This window comes from Chelonoidis abingdonii, chromosome 13 (genome assembly GCF_003597395.2).
Source record: "Chelonoidis abingdonii isolate Lonesome George chromosome 13, CheloAbing_2.0, whole genome shotgun sequence".
Lineage (NCBI taxonomy): Eukaryota > Metazoa > Chordata > Testudines > Testudinidae > Chelonoidis > Chelonoidis abingdonii.
In genome coordinates, this window is record NC_133781.1 from 5,199,193 (window position 1) to 5,222,621 (window position 23,429).

At 46.8% G+C, this 23,429-nt stretch overlaps 1 protein-coding gene and 1 long non-coding RNA gene across 4 annotated transcripts in view; one reads left to right on the plus strand and one right to left on the minus strand.

Moving 5' to 3' along the window:
* The window catches only part of LOC116824332 (zinc finger protein RFP-like), a 97,170-nt gene extending 80,115 nt beyond the window's left edge, over window positions 1–17,055 (minus strand). The window contains exons 1-8 of one of the 3 annotated variants that reach the window (XM_032779526.2): window positions 16,550–17,050; window positions 13,522–13,617; window positions 12,644–12,874; window positions 12,347–12,369; window positions 11,496–11,611; window positions 9,493–9,552; window positions 3,844–4,025; window positions 1,934–3,424 (exon numbers count right to left, since the gene is read on the minus strand). In XM_032779526.2, the coding sequence (XP_032635417.1) occupies window positions 3,263–3,424; window positions 3,844–4,025; window positions 9,493–9,552; window positions 11,496–11,611; window positions 12,347–12,369; window positions 12,644–12,874; window positions 13,522–13,617; window positions 16,550–16,966 (1,287 nt within the window). In that variant the 5' untranslated portion in view covers window positions 16,967–17,050 and the 3' untranslated portion in view covers window positions 1,934–3,262. Of the gene's footprint in view, window positions 1–1,933; window positions 4,026–9,492; window positions 9,553–11,495; window positions 11,612–12,346; window positions 12,370–12,643; window positions 12,875–13,521; window positions 13,618–16,549 lie in introns of those variants that run through there. The other 2 variants (XM_032779524.2, XM_075071997.1) reach the window with 2 other exon arrangements.
* The window catches only part of LOC142047690 (uncharacterized), a 459,131-nt gene that overhangs the window by 14,237 nt on the left and 421,465 nt on the right, over window positions 1–23,429 (plus strand). The window lies entirely within an intron of this gene.

Consider the following 23,429-nt stretch of genomic DNA (forward strand, 5'->3'; position numbering starts at 1 on the left):
CAATGAGATCAAGTACTGTGGTACCATCTGTATTGTATAAATGAAGGTAGATGTGTCCGAGGACAAGGAATATGGGGAACTGCAGTGTCATACAATATGTGCTGACCCCGTGGGTGCTGTGGGGCTGAAGCACGCATGGGGAAAAATTGATGGGTGCTCTGCACCCACCAGCAGCTCCCTGTCCTGCTCCCCCCCACCCCAGCTCACCTTCGCCTCCTCTTCCTCCCCTGAGAGTGCTGCGGCTCCACTTCTCCTCCTAGCTCCGTGCGCTTGCCACCATGAAACAGCCGTTTTGAAAACAGATTGGGTTTTCAAAAGCATTGGTATAATGTCTGTCTAAGCTGAGATAAGGGAACTTTACAGGGTGGACCCCTTCCTGCACTCCCTTCTCCTATGGGAGAGTTGCTGGATTGAAGCCTGTTTGACAATGGTTTTGTTATATCAAAATTCTTTAGATATGTGAGATTCACACAAAACTGAAAGTGATTCTAAATTATTTGAGTGACATTCACAAGGGGGAATAGCCAACACATCCAACATTTAGGTGACACAGGCATTCACGAGACCCCTACTTAGCTGCTGCCTAACCCCTCAGGCACATACATTCCCTAAACACCTAGGTCTCTCCCATTAAAGTGCCCAAGGTGCCTACACTTTGACAGCTGGGCCTGCACTCAGCCACCCGAATCTTGACATTGCCCAAGCAGCTTAGCACTGAGTACATGCCCAATCCCCAGCAGGGTTCATAAACTAGGTGCACCCCTGCCTAACCTGACTTTGGGGCCTGATCCAGCAGATGTGCTCAGATGAGGTGCCACCCTTATATGTCCTTAAAGTTTAGCACTTGCTTAAATACCCTGCTGAACTAAGACCTTGGGATCAGGGACTGTTGAACCCAAGTGTGCCAACTTTCAAGTTTGAAATGTCTTTTTGTTTCCACGTTTTAGCTAATTAGACTGAAAAGTGCTTGAGGCCAAATAGAAAGGTGTGAGAGAATCCACAGGGTATAGTCAAATTTCCAAAATGTTAGGGTTTGCAAAGAAGTTCTGCCCCTACACACTCAGCATTCCATGAAAGGACTCCAGCTCCCTCCATGTCCCTGGCCAACCCTGTCCCTATTTTTTTTTTCTTTTTACTGAAACAGACACAAACCAAGAGGCAGAAGATTGTGTCTTGAGAACAACTCCTGCTGGCCAAGATAGACAAGCAGATTTTGAAGATCCAGAATGGAAATAAATCACTGAACTCTCTGAAGAGGTTTCCTGTCTCAAGGAACTGATCAGGGAGCTAGAGAGGAAGTATCAGAAGCCACTGAGTAAATTTCTGCAGATGAGACTGTGTTAGAAACATCCCAGATCTCAGAACAGGGAGAGGACAGCTTCTGAATTGTGGACACGGGTGTCCAGCAGTCAGAGATCGCAGTGTAACTCGGTGTAGGCATGCCTGAAATGTGAATGACTATTGATCTTTGAAGGGTTACAGACACATAGATATTGGAGATGGAAATACCCCATTCAGCAAGGCCTTTTCCACCATATTAGCAAAATCCTTTACAGGATCCCCATGTGTGTGAATATCAGGTGGGACTGATATTCCTTTACTTCATTTCATCCAGTTTTGCACATCATTGTCTCTTGCCCTCATTTTTCATCCATTTATTTTTCTGTCTCCCCCTAACTTTCCTTTATTCCCTATCACAGATCATTCCAACTTGTGTTCCCAGTCCTCTTCTCTGAGTTTATCCCTTCCCCTTGTATTTCCCCCTTAGTTTTTCCCTTCTCAGGATTCCTTTGTTTTCACTCTTTTCATCAGTTTCCCACCACCATACTCCTTTTCCCAGGCTTCTCTGTTTACTTTTGTTTTACTTCATTATTGCCTGGGTTTTTTTCCTTTCCTTTCTTCTTTCCCCAAAATACCATGCAGCCAGCCAACCTTTAGTATTTAAAACTGAAGATTTTATTATGGAAGAAAAGAAAAGAAAAGAAAAAAAATGTTATTAAAGAAATCAGCTACATACGTTAGACTTCAGAGTCCATAAATCAGATTCTTAGCAGTGAGTTTGCTGGCTATTAAAGTCCCTCTGTAACATGTCCACAGCTTGGATGGGTCATTCAGTCCCTGGGCCAGTTTTGTTCAACATCTTTATTAATTATCTGAATGATGTGATGGATTGCACACTCAGCAAGTTCACAGACGAAACTAAGCTGGGGGGAGATGTAGATATGTTGGAGGGTAGGGATAGGGTCCAGAGATAAACTGGACGATTGGGCTAAAAGAAATCTGATGAGGTTCAACAAGGACAAGTACAGAGTCCTGCACTTAGAAAGGAATAATCCCATGCACCCTAGAGGCTGGGGACCGACTGGCTAAGCAGGACTTCTGCAGAAAAGGACCTTGGGATTACAGTGGATGAGAAGCTAGATATGAGTCAGCAGTGTGCCCTTGTACAGCTGATAGCTCTTGATGGGCCTTTGAACAGGCTAGATAGTGCTGATTCAGATCTGTCTAGGGGTGTCACCCAGAAACACAGCACAAGTTTGAAATACAGATATAGCACATATTTGTAATTCACAGGACGTTGATGATACAAACATATAAACAAGATTATCACACTTGGCAAATGATAACATTTTCACTGATAGGGCATATCTGGTAATATTCATTTTACATTTATAACACTGGTATCAATAATATCATAAAGCGTCACAACATTCTTCCCCACACACACACCTCCCAGCAGCTCCTCCTCAACATAGCATCCCTTCCCTGATGGCCTGGACATCACACTCGCCAGTCCCTGGGTCTCCATCTCCCAGGATCCCTGCTGGTACAGAGCCTCTAGCTTCTCCCCAAACCTCCCATATCCCAATTAATTAGTTTGGTGTCCCTGCCACCCCCCACATCTGCCTGTCCCCCAGCCCAACTGGTAATTAAATCCCCAGACCCCACAGCACTTCTGTCCCTGACCCTCCATCAGTTCTTACCCTGCAGCCCACACGTCTGGACCTCAGGGTCCATCTGCTCCTTCGGCTGCTCCAGGGGTTCTTCAATTTCTCCCCTTTCCCATTCCTAGGGCTGCTGGGAGGGAGGGGGCAGGAGTGTCATAGAGATGAGGTATTGGTCATTGGGGACAAGTGTTCTCCAGGGTCAAAGAGATGAGCCGGGGGTAGGTAGATGAGAGTCCTCCATGATCACAGCCACTAGGATGACTTAGGCTAGAGAAGCCCATTTTTCATTCTCAGTAGGCTGTTCCCATCATGCCTCAGTGCCACTGTCTGACTTCCTGCGCCACAGAAGACAGTGACAAACAGGCTGAAAAATTCATTGGCTTCTCTACCTCAATCACCCCCTGCTCTCTGTGGTCTGATGGGTCAGACACCCCACAGAGCCTCCATGGGTAGAAAGTCTGCGGGAAGACAGGAGACTTCCAGGGTCATAGAAAAACGGAAGTGTGAGGCTAGAGAGGCTAAATTTCACATTCCCCTGGGTATATCTCCTCCCCTTCCCCTGACCTCAGGGACTAAGTCTGAGCTGGGATCCTCCCACCCAGAACCAGGGTTGGATTCTCTCCCCAGGGACCAAGGCCAGTGGCAAAGTGAACAGTGGGCTCTCGTCACCAGCGTCGAAAAATGTCACCTGCCCCCGTTCACAGTCTAGACAAACCCGGATCTTCCTGGGGTCCCAGCTCACAGGCAGAGGGGTGCGAGGGGAAGTGAGAGCGTGGAACTGATCCCAGCACCGCTCCACAGCCCAGATTCCCTGCTCAGGGTTAGGGCTGATCCCTCCCTTCCTTTTCACAGACTCTCTGGCCACCCCCACAGCCCAGGATCCCCTATTACCCACCTCCACCCCCCAGCAATGTCTCCCTGAGGTGAATCCCTCACACCCCAGCACACAAATCTCAGTGTCAAATCTCTCAGGATGGTTGGGCAGATCCTGTCGTGTTTCTTCCCATCTCACACTTTTCCGATCCTCAGACAGGATGAGCTGGGGATGAGCTGTGCCTGGATCCAGAGTCACATTCACTGGGGAGAGAGAAAATCAGAGCATTAGGGGCAAAGCTCAGCCAGGGGCGAGGCTGGGACCTTTTCTCACACTCCGCAGCAGCCCTGTTCTGGTTGGGACAGTCCTGGATCTCAGGAAGCTGCCTCTGCCTTAGGCACCTGAGACTGAGCAGAGATGTCACTGCAATTCCTCAGCCTCAGAAATGGGAGCCACTTTTGCATCTTCTTACTTGGCTATCGAGTAGTGGATCCCAAAATGGAGTTCGTGAACCCCTGGGGGTTCACAAAATGTTACAGGGGGTTCTCGGGAAAAAATTCCCTAATGGCAGAGAGAGCTGTCCACAGGGACCCAGGCCAGCATGGGGCCAGCAACCCAGAGCACTGGGGACTTCTAAGAGCTAAGCAGATCAAAGCAAGCACATTTATCATACTGAGATTTAAACTTCAAGACTCCTTATGTGAAATAGAAAGGGAGGTGGATATTTTTTGCTGTTTTTACAATTAAATAGGCAGCAAGTGTTGTTTTTAAATTATTATGAAGAACAAATTTAAGCTTTGTTGTAATGTGCATTGTTTGCCTGGACTGCTCAAGACCTGAAGGTTTGTGTAGGAGGAACTCTTTGAGTTGGCATCTTAAATACCTTCATGCTGTTTCACATCTGATACTTCTTGATGTAACATAAGAGCCAGAAGCACCAGTATGGGAGGTGGACAAGGGTCACATGCTGCCCCTGCGTTGGTGTGCCCCATACGCGGATCCCTCCTCTTTTTTTCTGACAGCCTCTGTGGGCCCCCCCACCCCCAACTTTCCTGGCAATGACCCCCAGGTCCTGGGGTGCATGGGGGATTTGCTCCTGCACCCCTTTTTTCTACTGACGCCTCTGATAAGAGCCTTGTCTTATAACAGGCTTAATCAAAAGTGATACAAGCTACAAAAACAGATCTTGGAAGAGTGTTGCCATTTTCATAATGTAATAAAAATACTGTAATGATAAATAATAATAAATAAATAGTGTGTAATAAGCATGCCATACAAACAATTTTTAATTTCTAAGCTCACTGCTTTTATAATTTATGCTGAGGTGAGGGAGAAAATCCCTGGAAATATTCATTTTTAGGAGGGGGTTCATGAGGCTTGATATTTCAGTAAAAGGGGTTTATGGGTTGTTAAAGTTTGGGAACTCTGCTATAGGGGCTGCAGCTCCCTGTTCTGTAGCTGGGGCTGCTTCATTCCCAGTGGTAAAGACACAGCAAAGAAGGCACAAAAATCTTTGAATTAGAAGGGTCCAGAGATGCAGGTGCCAGCTTTGAACCTCCCAAAATTACATCCTCCACTCCCAGGCCACAGAGCAGAGATGAAGATGCAGCACTGAGGAAGAGCCAATGCTCCAGGCCAGTGAGCAGGAAGCAGGAGGTGACATTGGGTGGGGCAGTCCCTTCCCCAAATCAGAGAGAAGGGAGGGCTGCAGGTGGCAGCACTATAGAGACACCATCTCCGCAACCCACAAAGCAGCTCCAGAGCCTAGCCCTGTCCAAAGGAAAGGTAGGATGCTGGAGAAGAGTCAGGGGCAGAGTCTCCCCCTAGGTGAAAGGAAGAGGATGTTACAGCCATGAGGAGAGAGATCTCTTCACCGATTAGCCTGGATTGAATATTGGAAAGGCTTGTCAATGACAATACAAATTCTCAGATTACGATTAAGGGATTCTGGAGCTGAACAGAGAGAATGTGTCTGGTTACTGGTGTGGGGGAGAGTTGTTTTCAGGGGAATTTTCTGTTAATTGAAGAAAAATCTCCCCCAGGGCTCACTCTTGGTGTGTGATCCCAGAGATCTCCCCCTTCCATGCTCTAGCTCAGGTGGCAAAGAGTCTGGAGGAGAAAAGGGTCACAGATATTAGAGCACATGGTCTCTGATTTACACCACCAACCCGGGGAGCTGCTTCTCTGCCCCGAGTGCCTGAGCCCAAGCAGAGATGCCCTGGCAGTTCCTCCCACTGGCTGCTGGGAGCTGCTGTGGGGCTGCAGAAACTGCCTCGCTCCTCCTTTCCCAGTTGCATCTCCCTGCTGGGACTGCTTCCCTGAGGGTTAGAGAGGAAGGTCTGGACCTGAAGTTGTAGGGAGGGGAGTGGGAGGAGGGAGGCAACAAAGAGAAACTCAGGGGTAGCTGTACACTGAGCCCATTCTCCCTGGCCTGGGAGAAGAGAGGGGGGTGGGGCCTTGGGGAAGAATCACTGAAGACCAGAGAGTAGTAACCAGGAGGTGGCATTGGGAGGAGTAGCCCCGTCCCCAGACCAGAGAGAAGGGAGGAGGTGGCAGCATCAGAGGGGGACTATAGCTCTAACACAGGGAGATCTAAGCCCAGCCCAGCTGAAGAGAAAAGTGGAATGCTGGTGAAGAGCAATGGGAGAGAGCCCCTCACATGGGGAATGCATCCCTCTCCAGGGATGGATGAACTTTTTGTGGGTCCAGCGCCAAACATATTTGTGGGTTCTCACTGGGGAAATAGAGCGTGTGATGAGGAGCGGTCCGCAGAGCGAGGGGCCGGCTGGGGGCAATGCAGTGCCGCGGGAGCAGCCCGACTCAGCCCAGCACAAGGGCACCGTTTACAAACCCACAACTGCTAGATGCACACTGGCCCACCCAATCCTGCGCTGCCAGCATGCCCCTTCCACAGTGCCCTCCTGCCCAGTGCCCTGCCCTTATGCCCAGCGGTGGCTCCAGGCCCCAGCACACCAAGTGCGTGCTTGGGGCTGCAAGCCGCGGGGGTGGTCTGCTGGTCGCCACGGGGGGTGCACTGCTGGTGCTCTGCTGCTCCTTTGGCGGCTTGCCTGTGGAGGGTCCGCGAGTCCCGCAACTTCGGTGGACCTCCCGCAGGCGTGCCTGTGGACGGGTTCGCGGTCCGCAGCTTCACACGACTCCACAGGCATGCTGGGATGGCCGCCGAGCGTGGACAGCGCACCTCACGGCAAGCCGCCAAAGGGTCAGCCTGCCTGCCATGCTTGGGGGCGGCCAAAATGCCTAGAGCCTCTCCGCTTTGCCCGCACTCCCATCACACCCAGAGACCTCCTCCACAGATCCTAATGCCCAGATTGCACCAGGACCTGCTTGCAGCCACCCTTGCCAGAGACTCCTGCCGCTGACGCCACCACAACTGCACAGTCTGCACACCATACTGCTACCTCAGATTCCCCCACTCACAATTCCTAGAATAATAGCATATCAGGATTGGAAGGGATCTCAGGAGGTCTCAGTCAACCCCGGCTCAAGCAGGACCAATACCCCTATCATCCCAGCAGGGCTTCGTCAACCTGACTTAAACTGCTAGGGTCCACACCTCCCCAGGTAACCACTTCAGTGCTACCACCCTCTAGTGAAAAAGTTCCTAATATCAACCAAAGCATCCCCCACGAAACTTGAACCTTACCCCGCTGTCATCGGTAACTGAACAGTTTAGCCCTCCTCTTTGAAACCCTTCCAGGTAGTTATAAGCACTATCAAACCCCTTCTCTTCTCTTCGCAGACGTAAATAATCCCAGGTCCTCACCTCTCCCGTAAGTCAGGTCTCACCTAACATTTTGTTGCCCTCTGCTGGACTCTTCGTTTTCACATCTTCTTATAGTGTGGGCCTCAAAATGACACGTATCCAGATAGGCTTCAGATGCGAATAGAGGGAAATAAGTCCTTGATCTGCTGGAATGCTCCAATTATACATGCTCCCTGCGTAGCACCCCGTTCAACATCCCACATCACAGCGTACAGTGCCCCAATTCCTGATGATTGTGCACAAATCCTTGCATAATATTTTAAATTCTGCATTTTTTTTACATAAATAATGTGGAAGCTCCACTAGGCAGTGGAAGCAACAAGCCATGTGCATGGAGCGGGAGAATACCGCTGCAGCCTTCTCCTCCCAGACATGGACTTGACAGTGACGACCGACCCTGAACACAGCACAAGGGCCATTCTGGCGCACAGAAACACCCTGGGACCCGCCTTTTGCCACAGGCACCACGATTGGCAGGAGAGACTCACCTGGCAGCAGGACCATGCAGAGGGGCTCAGTGGGCTCAGATGGGATACGAGGTCAGGCAGGTCTGGTACAGGCAGCTCATGGGGATCTGGATGTACAGGTGGATTCCAGGTGCAGGGCATGGATCTGCAGGGGGCGACAAGTGAAAGTGGTTGGACTCAGCAGGGTAAGGGTGGGTGCAGCGGTGGATGGGGGTCATCTGGTTCGGGAATCTTAAGTGAGGTGGTAGGGCTGTCGGTGTACAAGAATGCGGAGGTGGGGCCTGTCCGGGGAGGTTCGATGGGTCGCTTACATGGGAGCCACCACTGCCAAGGGGATCTGCCATGCTGACCCCCACTTCCCTAATGCCCTTCTCTTCCCATACCCATGCCCTTCCCCACTGCTGCCATCCCTCCCCATCCCACCCCCTTCCTTCCCCCTACCTCTTCCCCCTGCCCCCACTTCCCCACCCCCTTCTGTGTCTCATCCCATGCCCCTTCCCCACTGTTCCATCTCCTCCCCATCCCACCCCTTCCTTCTCCACTGCCTCTTTCGCCCTGTCCCCACTTCCTCTATCCTCTTTTCTTCCCCATCCCATGCCCCTTCCCCACTGCTCCATCCCGTCCCCAGGCTTGGGGGCCAGGTGGAAACTGCACCCCAGCACGAGCCAGTGGAGTGGGCTGGGGTTGGGTCGCTCCACTTCAGGCCACCCAGTGATTGCAGGGTGGGCCCAACCCTACACTCATGGGGTGATGGGAAGTAGAGTGACCTGGCCCCAACCTGCTCCGCTTGGCTCTTGGACTTTGGGGGAGGGAAGAACTGCCCCCCAGCACTCATCAGCAGCGCGGAACGGGCTGGGGCTGGGTCGCTCCACTTCCCACTGCCTAGTGAATGCAGGGCGGGCCCAACCCCTGCTGCAGTCCCTGGGGGAAGGAGTGGAGCAGGGGCGGGGCTGGAGTGGGCAGGGGTGGGAAAAGATGGGGCGGGGGTGGGGCAGGGGCAGTTTTCCTGGCCAGACCAGCCGGCCAGGGGATCAGGATGGCTGGGGCCCCTTCTGACTCTGGGCCCGGCACCATGGCACCATTGGTGCCATGGTAAACCCGGTACTGACCTTCTCATCTGAATATTTCAAAGGCACATGGACATGTATGGAAATACCAGGGTGAGCATTAATCATGTTCATTGGCCAGTGAGAGTGTTTCTGATCATCGATGGGTGCATGAACTCAGTGCTAATGTTGCTGTCAGGATTGTTTGTGTGACTTCATCTTGGAATCTCCTCGGTATTTCATGTTTGTGTTTTTAATGTTTAAGGCTGTATGTCATGGTCAGTGCTGGTTTGGTTTGTGCCTTTAGCTATTTGTTTATAAAACTGTTCTCATAACATTCTCTCTTTTAAATTAAAGTTTGATAAGTTTAGCTACAAGTTCATGTTTTCACAGGATTTTTCTCTTCATTAAATGGTAATCTCCAAAATCTCACCTGGTCTGTATGATCCCAGGGATTTCCCTCTTCTTGTTTCTACTTCAGAGGGCAGCACATCTGGAGCGGGAAAGGATAAAAGAGATGAGATTTCATGTTGTAATAGTTATAGCGACATCCCCACTCTTAACTGTCATATCTCTGCTTTAATTATCAAAGAGAAACAGTTTGAGACAGAGACACCCCCAGATCTGTCTTTAAAAAGCTAATCTGAAACATTCTATTTTCTTTTTCACTCAGCCATCTCAAATCAACAGAACCAACATCCAATTAAGTTCAAAGCCACCCAAGGAGATATGATGTAGAAGACAGATTTCCTGTTCCCTCATCCTCCAGCCCCCAGTTGGTTTGTCTCATTCTCTTTTTGCATTTTGTCATAAATTAGACAGATCTTCCAAAGGTTTTAGCATGAATGTAAGTTTATACACTTTGGTCTGTTTGAGATCTGGAATGCTGAGACTTTTCAAGGCCCTAATCCTGCATTGTAAGCTTTTTGTGTCTATTTACTCCGTATCTGTACAGAGCTCAGCAAAGTGGGGCTCTCGTCCTTCATAGACTGAAATACAAACAACAAAATTATTTAAAGATGTGGAAATTGAGGCAGGGAGAGGATTGGCTCAATGGGCCTGATTCACCCTGCACTGGTAAAGAGACAGAAGGGAAGCAATTTGTGGGTCTCCTATTCTTGGCTTCAGGGGCTAGCGCAGACCTTAGGATAGGCTATAGAAGTCCTGAGGTCTAGCTACAGTTGCTCCCCTCTTTCACTGGCCCTTATATGGATTTGACAGGAGCAGAATATCAGAGGCACATATTTACCCTAGCCACACCCCTCTATCCCTACTCCACCTCTCTCTCCTCTTCTCTACCCTCTACAATTCCACTTTCCTTGCTCTCCCAGGAACACTCCTCCTGCCTGTGTAACCCACACCTGCTTGGTGTGGTGCTCTGTCTCCTTCTAGTGGCACCTAGACCATCTAGAGCAGTGGCCCCCAACCTTTTCATCTGGCAGGCGCCAGACAAAGGACCACTGCAGCGGTGGAGCACCTGCCGAAATGTCGCCAAAATTTGGTCGCATTTCGGCGGCGACGCCTCTCGATGACACCGCTCGCCGTTAACAAACAACGTCATCGAGAGGCGTCCCTGCCAAAATTCGGGAGTGATGCCTTTCGATGACGTCACTTGTCGACGGCAAGCGGCGTCATCGAGAGGCGTCCCCACTGAAATGCCACTGAAATTCGGCGGCATTTCGGAGGGTGCTCTCCCGGGGGCCAGGACACAGACGCATTAAGATGCCCCTGCGGGTGCCATGGCGCCTGCAGGCACCGCATTGGGGACCACTGATCTAGAGATTGGTGAATCTGCTACATTCATGTGGCTTTTAGCTCATCCAATAGAGGCTCATACACTCAGCTTCAGAAATCTCAGGTTTGATCCCGACAACCAGGGTCTGTCAACATTATACCTGCAGCTGCTGTGGAGTAGGCACAAGAGGCTCCCATGCAGGAGGAATTCTCCAAGGTTTGCACCTTTCCTACAGTCCCTTTGTCCCTCTTGACCTGCCAGAGCACGATGACAGACTGGGTCCACATTTCAAAAGTGCCTTTAATTTAGGGTCTAAATTTTGGGTGCTGACCTTTAGAAACTTGGAGTCTGGTTCTCAGTGACATTGGGCACCTGCGTTTCGTACTGACTCCAGCTGCAGCTGTGGATGCTAAACAGCACTGGAGCAAATGCCCTGAAGTTCTGTAGTTGGGAGAGAGAAACTGAGGTATCCTAAATTTTGCTGTATTTTTACATTAATGATTATATCAAAGCTAATAGAGGAATCAGTGTGAGAAATCCTCATGCCTGGGCTTCTGCGATGACATCTGAATAGTTTGTCTACTTTCCACTTTTATTACATGGATACATAACCTAATTATGACCAAAGGACCTGTGCCCATCTCCTCCCACAGCCTCAGAGATACACTCTCATTTCTCCTCCTAGATCCCTTCTTGGGTACCTTTGAATTTCCTCAGAGTCTCCATTACATCAATATTTTTCTGGGCAAAATCATTTAGTCTCTTTTCCAGCTCAGGAGAAATCTCCACTGGCTGCTGGAACTTCCCCTTCTCACACCTGGAGAGAGAAAGAATTTCACATTATTACATTTCATTTACTAACTCACTATAATTCCTTGCTATGAGAAGTTGCTGCTCTAAGATGCCCGGAATTAAAATTCCCCCACTTCCCCCAGCCTCAGAGCAGGTGCAGAACAGGCCTCGGCAGTACAACATTCCCCCCAAAGGCCACAGTCATATTCTTCAACTCTGGTCTGGACAGAGCAGATCTGAGAATAAAAGAGGAATCAAGTTTTGATGGCCAGTTCTCTCCTTGGTCTCCATGCACTAAGACTGGTATGTTTCCATCTCTCTTGTGTGCATAGTGTTTTGGGATCTTTCTTCAGGAACTAGACTGAGACCTCAGTTCCTTCCAAACCAGCTCATTCCACACAGGTATCCAAAGAGTCCTCTGGTGGTAAAGAGACTATTGATCACTGCTAACCAGTGCATGATTTTACCCAGTGCCCTGGGGTGAAAGAACCATATTCCATCCCCAGAATCCTGAGGCAGCCTGTCCCCCAATGATGTAGCATCTCTAGAAAATATTTCAGATATATTTTTCCCACAGAATAGATCATTCTAGAGGCTTGTATAACAGGATTTGAACTTCAGGATTAAATTCATCAGAGAGATTTGTATCCAAATGTGACCCTGAACCACACATTTTGCTGTAGAGCCCTGGGGAGATGTGGTGTCCAAGCCCTTTCCCAACATCGTAAAGCACAAGGGGGACTGATTGAGAACCACATACCTGCTCAAGGTGCTTTTGAAATCCTAGAGAGACAGAAAAACAATCTCAGTAACACCACATTATGGGGAAGCCAGAGAAAGGATTTTGCAGATATGGGGAAAAGAGGCAGTGCCCTCTATTATGTCACCTCTAACATAAATGAGTCTGTAAGTCTTCAAAGAGCAACTATAATTCACATTTCAGGAATGCACACACTGAGTTACACTGTGATCTCTGACAGCTGGACTCCTGTGCCCATGATTCAGGAGCTGTCTTGTCCCTTTGCACGGATCTGGGATTTTTCTAACTCAGTCTCACCTGCAGGAATTCACTTGCTGGCTTCTGACACTTCCCCTCCAGCTCACTTATCAGCTCACTGAGACGGGAAATCTGCTCAGAGAATTTAGTGATATTTTCATTCTGTATCTTTCCAATCTCCTTGTCCAGCTTCTCCAGCTGGGCCAGCAGGAGTCGCTCTTGTTCCTCCAGGAACTGCCGCAGTTGCTGAAATTCAGACACAATCTTTTGCCTCTCGGTTTGCGTCTGTATCTGTTTAAAAAGAAAAGGAAAGGGCAGGCAAGGGACATAGTCTAGGATACTTTCACACAGTGCTGAGTGTGCAGGAGAGTTGTTTTTTTTGCAAACTCTAAGACATCTGATACTTGATTGTTCCCTGGGGTTTCTAGGGAGACTATTTTCTAACACCTTCCTATTTGGCCCTGATATCTTTTAATGGGATGTTTCCATGACATGGTCAGAACACTGTGTTATCAGATGCCTGTGCCTATCATGATCCAGAGCAGCAGAAGGCAGAACTCAGCACTCCATTGACAGATATGTTAGGGAGAAAAAAGAATTAAGCAGTGTGAGAAATGACTGCAGACCTGGGCAGACAACCCTGCATGACACATAGTTCACCTTGGGGTGAGTTTTGTGAAAGCCACAAGGGCTAGAAATTAACTCATTAATTGGGATAGGAGCTTAGATTCTGCAGAATATGATGTTGTCCTGCTCAAGAGAGAGGGTTTCTCAGGCCCTGTCTATGTATGTGTGCGCACAGACATGAATCAAACACAGCAATCTGTGATCATGAAGAAACAGAAAGAAGCCCACATTCCCCGAGGCCACAAAGGAATCTGTCTCCAAACAGAGCTCCCACTGCAAGTCTCTGCAGGTTAATAACAATGGGCACCTACCAAATACTCCTGGAATTTCTCCTCTCCAGTCACTTTAAATCCCAGGAGCTTTTCTCTCTCTTTCCTTAGTATCTTCAAATGGGCTTGGATCTTTTCCTGAAGAAACAGAAATGCTATGGCTGTTCATATTTTGAGGGTTGAGAGTGTTTGCAGAGGGGTGGGTCAAGTTGTTTTTCCACCAGAGACGCTGTAGGTGACTGTTGGCCCTACTAGGTGTGTGACAGCAGGAACACCAAGGAAATGAAACTCATTGAGACTGGGAGTGTTTTATATTCAGTCTTTGGAATTATTTGTCCTCTTCTCCCCTTGAGTTAAACCGCAGGAAACTGGAGTCACATGGTGGTGTATCAATAAACTCATTTTTGAGATGGTTTAATTTACAAAGTGGTAAAAATCCCAGGGCTAGAAATATGGGCTGGGATTCTCAAAGGAGCCCAACTCCCATTGAACTTCAGCCCTGAACTTCTGGGGATGGCTCTGGCTGGATAGAGCTGGTCTAAGCACTAGGATAAACTGCATTAGCCATGCTGATTTGTGTTAGGAATAGTTGGGGTTTGATGAAGTGTGGTCCTAAACATTCTCATTTGTAATGCCTTCTGGGTAGCTAGCCTGCAAAGCAAAGTGCCCAGAAGCAGTGGATTTTGGGAGATTCCAAAAGGCTTCATGGTGGGACTAATGGAACCACCTTGGTTGGTCTTCCCACAAACACAATAAAACAGCTCAGACTGACACAGGTCAGCACCACCCAGTCTTCAGTTCTGCTGAAATTCAGTCTAATCCCAATGGTATTTGGCATGGACCTACGCTATCTGGAGCCCTTTTGTGTATGGACTCAAGGTCCATGCAGTATTTAACTCAGTGAACCGCAGTAGTGTAGGCTGGCACCAGGGTTTAACCACTCAGGGAACAGGAATTCAGAATCCCAGTGGGAAAACTCAGTATCCTGATGAATGTGGGACCTTTCTCGAGAGTTCTTTTCTGGCCTTTCTTAATTACAGCCTAGTGGTTAGGGCACTGGTCTGGGACTTAGGAGATGTGGGGTATCTTCCTGGGTCTGCTGCTGGGTAACCCTGGGCAAGTCACTGCCCATCTCTGTGCTTCTGTTTCCCCTTCCCACCCTTTGTCCGTCTTGTCTATTTAGTCTGAAAACTCCTCAGGGAAACCTGCACTGTGTTTTGTGATGCCAGATCTTTTTTGAGATCTATAGTGGATACTGTAATGCAAATAATATTAACAATAATAAATATTGTGATACTGTGACACTGAGCCCACGAGGGTTAAACAATCAGCAGTCTAAATGACCCAAATTCAACCTTTAGAGATACAGAAATGGTAATCAGGGCTATTTCTTATGGATAGTTATCAAAGCAATGTTAGTAGACCAGAATGTTTGAAATGCAAGTCTGTATTGTTAGAGAATTAGAAGTAAATACTAACTATATTCGTCTGTGCTTACGTTTATCTGTTAGAAGCTTCACAATATGATTTTATTAGCTGGTGGATACGAAATTTCTTTTCCTGTCTGTTACTATGATCTACTGAGTCAGAGATCAAAGGGATGGGACCTCGGGGTGGAGTGCAGGTGGGACCATGGCCCAAGAATCTGCGCTCCCAAAGGCAGCAGATCAGCAGCTGTTTGGGGAGGCTTAGCTTCCCCTGGCCTATTATACCCACCGCCCATGCATTTAGATGAAAATTAGGTGTAATAACATCATTGTCTTTATTTCTCTTTAAAGTTTGTAGCAAACTATCTTTGAATAGTTAATAGCCTTATGCTAATCAATGCAACTAATTACCTGTGCATACATAGGAAATGGGAGGTTTTACGTCAAAGAATAATGCACATCACTTATTCTTCACCCAAGGAATCCCTACTGGGTTAACTGCTATCAAGAGACTATGGTAGCCTGCCAGAGATCTATAAAAAACTCTAAGGCCCCAATCTTTTCATCTCAAGTCTGCTTGGACTTTACCATGGGAAGTTTTGAGTTGCAAGACTGAGCTACAGTTACAGCTTGGATTACCCTGGAAGAATGTAAACACTCTACACAGGGATTGCCTATTGAACTATAACCTTTGGAACTGATTCTGAAAGAACTTTTTATAAGTCAACAGCTCACCACCTCTACTATGAAACTGATCTAAGAACTTTACTATGAAACTGACCTAGGAACATCTGCATGTATAATGATCTTTAATCACAACACTCTGTCTCTTTTCTTTTTCAATTAGTCTTAGATTAGTTGATAAGAATTGGCTATAAGCGTGTATTTGGGTAAGATCTGAAATAGTCATTGACCTGGTGGGTGATGTGTCTGATCTCTTGGGATTAGTAGAAGTTTCTTATACAATGAATAAAATCTTCAGTGATACTCATCATATTTGACTTGGGTGTCTGGGTGGGAGCCCAAGGCTGGATTGCTTTAAGGGAACTGTATTTTTGGCTTCTGGGTAACCAGTAAGATATTGTAGAAGCTGTTTTGTTGCTGGATTGGTAAATCTAATTATTAGAAATAACCACTAGTTTTGAGGATCATCTGCCCCATTCCTTGCAGTTTGCCCTGACTAAGCAATCTCAGTGAGATTCCCCCAACAACCATGGTCACAGATACAAATCAGTAATAACAACAACAGCTTGTTACATCCCATTCTGCACTCTGAAGGCAACTCTCTCACATAGATTGCAGCTCATGTGATTTAAAGCTCACTGGTCATTTAACAGTTCCAGTTGGGCTTTAAGATTCCTTATCTCACCAGTGGGAACTGGTTTCAAAATTGCTTCAAAGCTTCTCAGAGAAATGTTTCCCACATCTGTGATCTTTAATGCCTTTGTTTTTGCTTCTTTTGCCACCTTGCCCTGTACATTTCTTTTCATATAATTTTTCATACACTGAAGGCTTTACAGAGCTGAGTGATGCAGTTATGTCAATAGCTGTGATAGAGAAAAATTAAATGTGACCTCCAAGTTGTGATGAAATTAACCAGTAATTAAAATTCTATTAGAATGAATTAGACAGTGATTACCTACCTTGTACTCCTGGGCAGCCTCCTCTATGGGAACCACAGTGTGAGCTTTATGCGTCCGGGATCTGTCACACACCAAACAGATGGGGGTTTGATCCTCTTCACAGAACAGTTTGAGAGGCTCCTGGTGTTCCACACACACTCTCTCCCCTCCTGCATCCTTCATTACCTGTAAATTCAGTTGTTTGACTATTTTTAGGACATTTGCCAACTGCCTGTTTGGCCTGAGGTTTCTCTGTTGCACAGTTTCTCTGCACTGGGGGCAGGTGGCGGCTGTACTGGATCCCTCCCAGCACTGGGCAATGCAGGCTCGACAGAAATTGTGTCCGCAGTCTATAATAACTGGGTCTTTAAAATCCCCCAGACAGATGGGACAAGTAGCTTCATACTGGAGACTTGCCATGGGGTTCTCTGAAGCCATGGCTCCCTCTTGACAGTGTAACAGGGTTAGTTTCACTTTTATGAGCTCAGAAATATGCCTGGCTTGCAACAGTAACTGGGTGTTTCCCTTCCTGGAACTGACTCATGCTGTTTGCTGAGCTGGAAAGAGCCAGTTATTGACATTGCAGCCTTTGAGGCTTTTGTGAAAAATGTACCAGTAAGGTTCTGATCCTGCAACCAACCCCTCTGCTGATGGGTCTCTGGAGCTTTACTTGGGCATCAGTGCCTAGCTGGGATTCTGAACTTGCAGTAGGAGGGTTTGTTTGTTTAAGGAGTGATACTAAAGCTGGAATCAGTGTTTCACAGGCCTGATTTTCATTTACACTAAGGCCTGGTCTACTTTTGAGAATTAGATTGTCATAACTACATCACTCAGGGGTGTGGAAAATGGTGTAGTTAAGCCAATCTAATTCCCATGTAGACATTGCTAGGTTGATGGAAGAATTTTCCCCATCAGCCTCATAGAATCATAGACTATCAGGGTTGGAAGGACCTCAGGAGGTCATCTAATCCAGTCCCCTGCTCAAAGCATGACCAATCCCCATCTAAATCATCCCAGCCAGGGCTTTGGTCCCTAGTCTGTAGTAGTGCATGGGATTTTTAAATCCTAAACGCAGGACTCTGCGCTTGTCCTTGTTGAACCTCATCAGATTTCTTTTGGCCCAATCCTCCAATTTTTCTAGGTCCATCTGTATCCTATCCCTACCCTCCAGCATATCTACCACTCCTCCCAGTTTACTGTCATCTGCAAACTTGCTTGAGGGTGCAATCACACCATCCTCCAGATCATTATGAAGATATTTGAAACAAACAGCCCCAGGGCAACCCTTGGGGCACTCCGTTTGATTACGGCTGCAACTAACAGGAGCCAATGATCACTACCCGTTAGCCCGCATGATCCTAGCAGCTCTTATCCACCATTAAGTACATTCTCTTCCGCCATCTTCTTTAACTGCTGGCAAGAATAGTGGCGAGACCGCTACCTAAAGCTTTGTAAGGTCAAAGAAGTAATATAATCCACTGTTTCCCCTCATCACAAACCCACTTATCTCATACACATAGAAGACAAGAGGGTAGTCAGGCATGGACTTGCCCTTGGTGAACCCATGCTGACTGTTCTGCATTCACTTGTCCTTCCATCTAAGTGCTTCAGAATTGATGGCCTGGGACCTGCTTGTCATGATTTTTCCAAGGGTCTGAGGTGGAGGCTGACTTGGCTGTAGTTCACATATCCTCCTTCTTCGTTTCTTTTAAGATGGAGCACTACATTAAGGACCTTTTCCAGTATCTGGCACCCTCCCCAGATCACCATGAGTTTCAATGTCAATAGATAATGGCACATGGCTCTGGCAATCACATCAGCCACCACTTTTAGCAACCGCGGATGCAGCATGGCCCCATGGAACTTGCTCGTCAGTTGCTCTATGTCCTTTAACATTCTGACATCTTTCACAGAGGGCTGGTTACCTTCCCTCCCCATGGTGTCAGAAAACGTGTGCAGCTCACTTTAAATGGCTCCAAAAGGCACATCTCCCACTTGCTCGGCCACTTGCTTGGCCATAGTTGAACAGCTCCTAACTTGCTGTGCCAGGCGGCCTTGTGTATTGCGCTTCATGACGACATGGCTTTAAGGGCGTAGGTGGGTCCCAAGGAGTTCTAAAGATGCAAGCGTCACAGCTCACCTTTCCTGACAATCCCACGTTGACTGTTAGGTGACAATGTCTCTTGTGATCACCAGTGCTATACAATGCACCATTGAAAGTATCCTTTTCGGTTTATGTCTGGCTGCCTTGGTTGCTCCGGTCCAAGACGGGGTATGCGATAATATGGTAGCCCTGGAAATTTCCACTACATGCATCTGACGAAGTGGGTATTCACCCACGAAAGCTCATGCTCCAAAATGTCTGTTAGTCTATAAGGTGCCACAGGATTCTCTGCTGCTTTTACAGATCCAGACTAACACGGCTACCCCTCTGATACTTCACCCCACCACAGTTAGGGAATCCTACTGCAGCAAAACCATCCACTATGACCTGCACATTTCCCAGAGTCACGACCCTTGATAGCAGCAGGTCAAAGATCACTTTGGCTACTTGGATCACAGTAGCCCCCACAGTAGATTTGCCTACTCCAAATTGATTCCTGACTGACCAGTAGCTGTCTGGTGTTGCAAGCTTCCAGAGGGCTATTGCAACTCGCTTGTGAACTGTGAGGGCTGCTCTCATCTTGGTATTCGTGCGCTTCAGGGCAGGGGAAAGCAAGTCACAAAGTTTCATGAAAGTTCCCTTACGTATAAGGAAGTTTCACAGCTACTGTGAATCATCCCAGACCTGCAACACTATGCGATCCCACCAGTTTGTGCTTGTTTTCCAGGCCCAGAATCTGCGTTCCCAAGAAGTCTGTGTCCACGTCCTTATCACTCTTGTGACTGCCCTGCCATTGCTGCCGTTGCCTTCTCGCCTGCCTTTGCAGGTTCTGGTTCTGTATATACTGAAGGATAATGCACTTGCTGTTTACAGTGCTCATAACTGCTGCGGCAATCTGAGCGAGCTCCATGCTTGTCGTGCTATGGTGTCTGCATGGAAAAAAGGTGCGAAACGATTTTCACTGAGGGAAGGGCGACAGATGACTGTAGCTATCCCACAGTTCCTGCAGTCTCTGCCAACCTTTTGAATTCTGGGTTGAGCTCCCAATGTCTGACGGGTCAAAAACATTGTCGCAGGTGGTTCTGGGTACATGTTATCAGCCCTGCCCCCTGGTGAAAGCAATGGGAAAAAAATCATTTCTCACCTGTTTTTCACTGTCACCGTATGTCTCCTGGGTGCTGCTGGCAGATGCGGTACTGCAGTGCTACACAGCAGCATCCCCTTGCCTTGCCTTATCTTGCGGATGGCAGATGGTACAGTATGTTCTTAAATAACATGTGTCATGGCTTGGATGTGGTTTTACAGATCCCAAGTTTCTAACTGCAACAAATGATTTTTTTTTTTACATTTAGTTTACCATTTGATTCTTTCTCCTCCATGTTTTTGAATACAATGTGGGCAATACCAATTCTGATCTCTGATTAATTCTGGTACTTCTTTCAGTTTTAAGAATTATATAGTGTTTATTACATATTCACCATATACTGAACAAATAATTTATTTTCCAAAATAGTGATTTTTTTCTTATTATTATTATATTTCATCAATTGATTAAATTTATTTTGACAGGTTTCAGAGTAGCAGCCATATTAGTCTGTATCCACAAAAGGAACAGGAGTACTTGTGGCACCTAAGAGACTAACACATTTATTTGAGCAAAAGCTTTCATGGGCTACAGCCCACTTCTTCGGATGCATAGAATGGAACATATAGTGAGGAAAGCATGAAAAGGTGGGAGTTGTCATACCAACTCTGAGAGGCCAATTAAGTAAGAGAAAAAACTGTTGAAGTGATAATCAAGATAGCCCAGTACAGACCGTTTGATAAGAAGTATGAGAATACTTACATGGGGAGACAGAGTTAATGTTTGTAATGGCTCAGCCATTCCCAATCTCTATTCAAGCCTAAGCTGATTGTATCTAATTTGCATATCAATTCGAGTTCAGCAGTTTCTCGTTGGAGTCTGTTTTTGAAGCTTTTCTGTTGCAAAATTACCACCCTCAAGTCTGTTATTGAGTGACCAGACAGATTGAAGTGTTCTTCTACTGGTTTTTGAATGTTATGATTCCTGATGTCAGATTTGTGTCCATTTATTCTTTTGCATAGAGACTGTCCAGTTTGGCCAATGTACATGGCAGAGGGGCATTGGTGGCACATGACGGCATATATCACTTTAGTAAATGTGCAGGTGAATGATCCCCTGATGGCATGGCTGATGTGATTAGGTCCTATGATGATGTCACTTGAATAGATATGTGGACAGAGTTGGCATCGGGCTTTGTTGCAAGGATAGGTTCCTGTGTCAGTGTTTTTGTTCAGTGGTGCGCAGTTGCTGGTGAGTATTTGCTTCAGGTTGGGGGGTTGTCTGTAAGCGAAGACAGGTCTGTCTTCCAAGATCTGTGAGAGTGAGGGATCATCTTTCAGGATAGGTTGTAGATCTTTGATGATGCGCTGGAGAGGTTTTAGTTGGGGGCTGAAGGTGACAGCTAGTGGTGTTCTGTTATTTTCTTTGTTGGGCCTGTCTTGTAGGAGGTGACTTCTGGATATTCATCTGGCTCTGTCAATCTGTTTTTTCACTTCAGCAGGTGGGTATTGTAGTTTTAAGAATGCTTGATAGAGATCTTGTAGGTGCTTGTCTCTGTCTGACGGATTGGAGCAAATGCGGTAGTATCTTAGAACTTGGCTGTAAACAATGGATCGTGTGGTGTGTCCTGGATGTGTCCTGGATGCTCTCTGTATGTGTATATTTAGCTCCTCACTATATGTTCCATTCTATGCATCCAAAGAAGGTGGCTGTAGCCCACAAAAGCTTATGCTCAGATAAATTTGTTAGTCTCTAAGGTGCCACAAGTACTCCTGAACTTATTTTGAGTTTCATTAAACAATTGGGTTATTTCATGCATATTATACACCATAAATGATTTTTCAGTTGCTAAACCATAAATTCCCTTTAACATGGGGTTAATTTGTTAATGTCTTCCTGAATCACATAATTGATATGCTTTTTGACTCTTTCAATATTAACCTTATTCCAAATTGACATTCCTGTGCCAAATAAACCTGTGATACTATTCAAAACTCCAAAAGAATTAATTCCTTGTTTTCTTCTAGAAACATAAATGTTTGTATCTTGATATCTAAATTGGAAATATTCTGTACTCATTGATAAGCGGTAATCTTATCTACGAGGAGTACTGAAAAAAAGATGCAACCTTAGTATTCTTATAGTAACTAAATTTACTTATTTGACAAGTAGCTACATTTAACACAACAGGGATATGAATAAATTGTACTGAATTCCTCTGGTATAGGTGTAGCAGTGAGACCACTAGCAAGGCCATCTTGTGGAACTGGACATTCCATAGGATCCTGTGAATCATAGTTCTTTCCCACTACTATAGCCTGTACCTTTACTTTAAAATATTTATTAATGAATTTTATACTACCCAAAGACTTAATGTGGATACAAGCTTCATATTTTCCTTCATTTTCATAACCTAGGTTATATATGGTCAATGCGTCACCTTTTTCTTTACTGAGCTTTGACATTTGGTTTTGTTTTTCATGATTTATATGGGATTCCCCTACTTATTGGGGAAGATTTACCTTCACTTGTAATATATGTTTTATCCTTCTCTCTCCTCCACCCCCCCAGATTTCTTAACTAAAGGAGAATTTTTTCTCGTTTCTAATCCACAAAAGGCATTTGCTCATTTTCTTTTATGTCATATTCAAGAACAAGTTTCTTATTAATTATTCTTTTCACCTTTTGATAAAACTTGTTATGAATAGTTGGAAGAAGTATTAGCCTAAAATTATTGGAAAATAATTCACATACTTTCCTCCACATCTCTGAACCTCCAGTGGGAAATTTTTCCACAATACAAATGTTCACTTATCCTTCAGTACAAAATGTAATTCCAATTTACACAGCCTTCCTTCATAGGTCATGTTCTCAAGACCTTTAATCATTCTTGTTGCTCTTCTCTGGACCCTCTCCAATTTCTCCACATCTTTCTTGAAATGCGGTGCCCAGAACTGGACACAATACTCCAGTTGAGGCCTAACCAGCGCAGAGTAGAGCAGAAGAATGACTTCTCGTGTCTTGCTCACAACACACCTGTTAATGCATCCCAGAATCACGTTTGCTTTTTTTGCAACAGCATCACACTGTTGACTCATATTTAGCTTGTGGTCCACTATAACCCCTAGATCCCTTTCTGCCAGGGGCGGCTCTAGACATTTCACCGCCCCAAGCATGGAGGCATGCCACGGGGGGTACTCTGCCGGTTCCCAGTCCCGCGGCTCCGGTGGACCTCCCACAGGGGTGCCTGCAGAGGGTCCGCTGGTCCCGCAGCTCCACCAAAGCCATGGGACCAGCAAACCCTCCAAGGGCATGCGTGCAGGAGATCCACTGGAGCCGTGGGACCAGCGGACCCTCCGCAGGCATGCTGCCGAAGGCTGCCTGCTTGCCGCCCTCCCAGTGACTGGCAGAGTGCCCCCCGTGGCATGCCGCCTCGAGCACGCGCTTGGGGTACTGGGGCCTGGAGCCGCCCCTGCTTTCTATTGTACTCCTTCCTAAACAGTCTCTTCCCATTTTGTATGTGTGAAACTGATCTTTCCTTCCTAAGTGGAGCACTTTGCATTTGTCTTTGTTAAACTTCATCCTGTTTACCTCAGACCATTTCTCCAATTTGTCCAGATCATTTTGAATTATGACCCTGTCCTCCAAAGCAGTTGCAATCCCTCCCAGTTTGTTATCATCTGCAAACTTAATAAGCGTACTTTCTATGCCAA